Source organism: Triticum dicoccoides, unplaced genomic scaffold (genome assembly GCF_002162155.2).
Source record: "Triticum dicoccoides isolate Atlit2015 ecotype Zavitan unplaced genomic scaffold, WEW_v2.0 scaffold287, whole genome shotgun sequence".
Classification (NCBI taxonomy): domain Eukaryota; kingdom Viridiplantae; phylum Streptophyta; class Magnoliopsida; order Poales; family Poaceae; genus Triticum; species Triticum dicoccoides.
The window spans coordinates 1-3,163 of NW_021260443.1; the positions used below are offsets into that span (position 1 = coordinate 1).

Genomic DNA, 3,163 nt, shown 5'->3' on the forward strand with positions numbered 1-3,163 from the left:
CAAGATAGAAAAAATTTCACTATCGCCGAGATGCAATGCGTAGTTGCTGGAGAAGACGAAAAGTTTAGGGAGATTCGATCTCATACATTGCAAGTCGCCAACAAATATCAGTAGAGAATAAAGGATTGTCTTCATATTTTTTAATTTTTTGATTGATCAATTGAGGCATTTAGTTAAATTTAAGCAGAATTTGCGCTGAGTTGCTATAAAACTTGTTCTTACAACGTAGTTAAATTATATTTTGATTCTCTCCTTGTTCTTGCAATGATAGTAAATCATTGGAAATATTTTCGCTACAAAGAATAATTCATAATTTTTTAATCATTTTTATGAACTTTCTATATCTTACTCCGCCAAAGTATATCATTGAGCTGTAGAAGATGCTTTTTTTGTGAATTTGACCCTACATACCCATGTACCCATGTCAAAAATCATGGCCCCGCCAATGTGGCCACCATAGCGGAGACCTCTCGGCCGCCACCTTCATTGATTAAAACACCATGAGTAGAACCATACATGTTGAGCCATATCATCATAAGTAAAATTGTATGCTCGATGTGTCATGGCCCAGGGATTTTGAATTGACAAGCGCAACAAGCCGGTCAACATTATTCGCAAAAAGAAAGAAAAAAAACAAGCCGGTCAACATGAAAACAAAATTTAGTAGATGAAGTACATTTAGATCATGAAGGTGAGCATGAAGTTTGTTTAGCTAATCTCCCGCAAAAGAAAAAAGTTTGTTTAGCTAAGGTGGTAGACAAATAACCGGTGTCCGGCCGCTACCTTTAGTCGCCATCACATCACTGCTGCTCGCCATACGATCTAGTATGTTAGTGTGCACGGCAACGCAACCTAAGTACCTAACCAACACACTATTTATTTCGTGTGCCAAGTCACATATGTATGCACCACTGCAAGAGACCAACAGAAAATGTAGCTCGTTACCATTCCTCCTCCACTACGTGGTGCACCAGCAGCATGCATGCACGCGTTCGCCGCCGGCCGACACCTCCGAAAGACGTGTTCCCGCGCTCCACCGCAAGCACCATATAAGCAAACGAATCTACAGATCGATCCATCGACCGATATGGCTTTCTCCCCTGGCACATGGCCGGCGATCACTAGTACAATCTTGCTGGCATGGGCGGCGGCGGTGAGCGGCCGTGGCGTCGACGTGGGCGACATGCTGATGATGGACAGGTTCCTCCGGTGGCAGGCCACGCACAACCGGTCGTACCCGAGCGTGGGGGAGAAGCTGCGACGCTTCCACGTATACCGCGACAACGTGGAGTACATCGACGCCACCAACCGCCGCGGCAACCTCACCTACCAGCTCAGCGAGAACCAGTTCGCCGACCTCACCCGGGAGGAGTTCCTCGCCAAGTTCACATCTTACGACGGTGACGATCGCACCAAGGATGATAATGCAGTCATCACAACGGCCCAGGGCGCCAACGCCAACATGTGGTCGTCTGGCGGTGTCGATGTCTCCTTGGATCCGGCCAGCGTGGACTGGAGGGCCAAAGGAGCCGTGGTGCCGCCCAAGGCGCAAACCTCATCGTGTTGTAAGTAAACATCATCCATTTTCAACCTGATCAAGTGTTGACGTATAATGTCCTGCCTAGTCTCTTCCATCAGATTGGTCTTTTGGTTGCATTGGCTAGAGCATGCATTTCTACATGGTATCGGAGCCAATCTCTTTCATCAGATCGGTCTTTCAATTGCATTGGCTAGAGCATGCACTTCTACATCAAGTACTCCCCCGTCCTATATTATGTCAAAAACCTTTTATAATATGGGCTGGATGGAGTAATAAGGAGGTTTGACTAACTTTGTTTGATGCATGCGTGGATGGACGGATGTAGTCAGCAGCTGGGCGTTCGTGGCGGTGGCGACGATCGAGAGCCTCCACTCGATCAAGACGGGGAAGTTGGTGCCCCTATCGGAGCAGCAGCTGGTGGACTGCGACCAGTACAACGGCGGCTGCAACCGGGGCTCCTTCCGCAGGGCCTTCCACTGGGTGCACCAGAACGGCGGCCTCACCATGGAGGCGGAGTACCCATACACAGCGGCGCAGGGGACCTGCAACACCGCCAAGTCCGACCATCATGTCGCCGCCATCACCGGCCACGCCTCGGTCCCAGGCTCGAATGAGCTTGCCATGAAGCACGTCGTTGCCAAGCAGCCCGTCGCCGCGGCCATCGAGCTCGGCAACGACATACAGTTCTACAAGAGCGGCGTCTACTCTGGACCCTGCGGGACGCGACTCCAGCATACCGTCACCGTCGTCGGCTACGACGCCGATGAATCCACGGGTGAAAAGTTCTGGATCGTCAAAAACTCGTGGGGACAGACGTGGGGCGAGCACGGCTACATCCGTATGCAGCGCAAAATCCTCGGCCCGGGGCTCTGTGGCATCATGCTCGACGTCGCCTACCCGACCATGTCAATGTGAGCTATACCGCATCAAAGCGTCATTGATCTACTTCACCGTGTATATATCAATTGTAATTTCACTGGAAGACTACATACATACTATATGAGGCATGTGCACGTGAAACATATGGAATCTGAACCACTTGTTTTGCATCGGACGGCTGAGACAAGTTGACTAACCCAAATAGAATTTTCAGTTGACTTATCCCTAGCCAATACCTTCCTCACCGTTCTCCTTCGGTAAGGGTACTTACTTGGAGGAGGGTGTCTCGTAGGCGCATCTGCTCCTGAGAGTTAAGGATGAGAACATTATTTCAGGTTTTTAGCGGTTATGCGATATATGCTTCTCTCAATTATGGAGTCACTTGACCGAATTGTATTCCACAACCATAACTACCAAACTAGCGGCCTTCGTCTACCTATATAAGGGCTAAACGAAACCCCGACATAGGGGCAAATTGAATAGTTGATGTAGGGGCAAATACCTGTAACTAGAACAGTGCATAGATGAAACGATGGTGGCTGGTTAGCCGGACAACGACAACATTGTGCTTTCCGAGCTGGGCCTCGTGGCAGCCATGCCATGGCGGCTCGAGACGACCAGCGGGTGCCTGCGGGATGTGAGGAGGAGGAGAGGAGAGGTCGGGCGGTGTCAGGGCCTCGCTGACACTGAGGTATCGCGGTGGCTGGATGGGTGAGGGGTTGCGGCGGGCGACACCATGGCCAC

At 50.2% G+C, this 3,163-nt stretch overlaps 1 protein-coding gene across 1 annotated transcript; it reads left to right on the top strand.

The window, feature by feature from the left end:
* The first annotated feature begins 1,087 nt into the window (after nt 1-1,087).
* Nucleotides 1,088-2,564, top strand: LOC119345776 (ervatamin-C-like). Its single transcript, XM_037615672.1, has 2 exons — nt 1,088-1,565; nt 1,866-2,564. Exons 1-2 carry the CDS (start codon nt 1,088-1,090, stop codon nt 2,453-2,455), a joined length of 1,068 nt encoding a protein of 355 aa, XP_037471569.1. The 3' UTR covers nt 2,456-2,564.
* Nucleotides 2,565-3,163: the final 599 nt, after the last annotated feature.

Coding starts and splice junctions, on each gene's coding strand:
- LOC119345776 (XM_037615672.1), top strand. CDS start 1,088: ATGGCTTTCTCCCCTGGCACATGGCCGGCGATCACTAGTACAATCTTG. Junction 1,566..1,865: donor GGCGCAAACCTCATCGTGTT/GTAAGTAAACAT, acceptor GGACGGATGTAG/TCAGCAGCTGGGCGTTCGTG.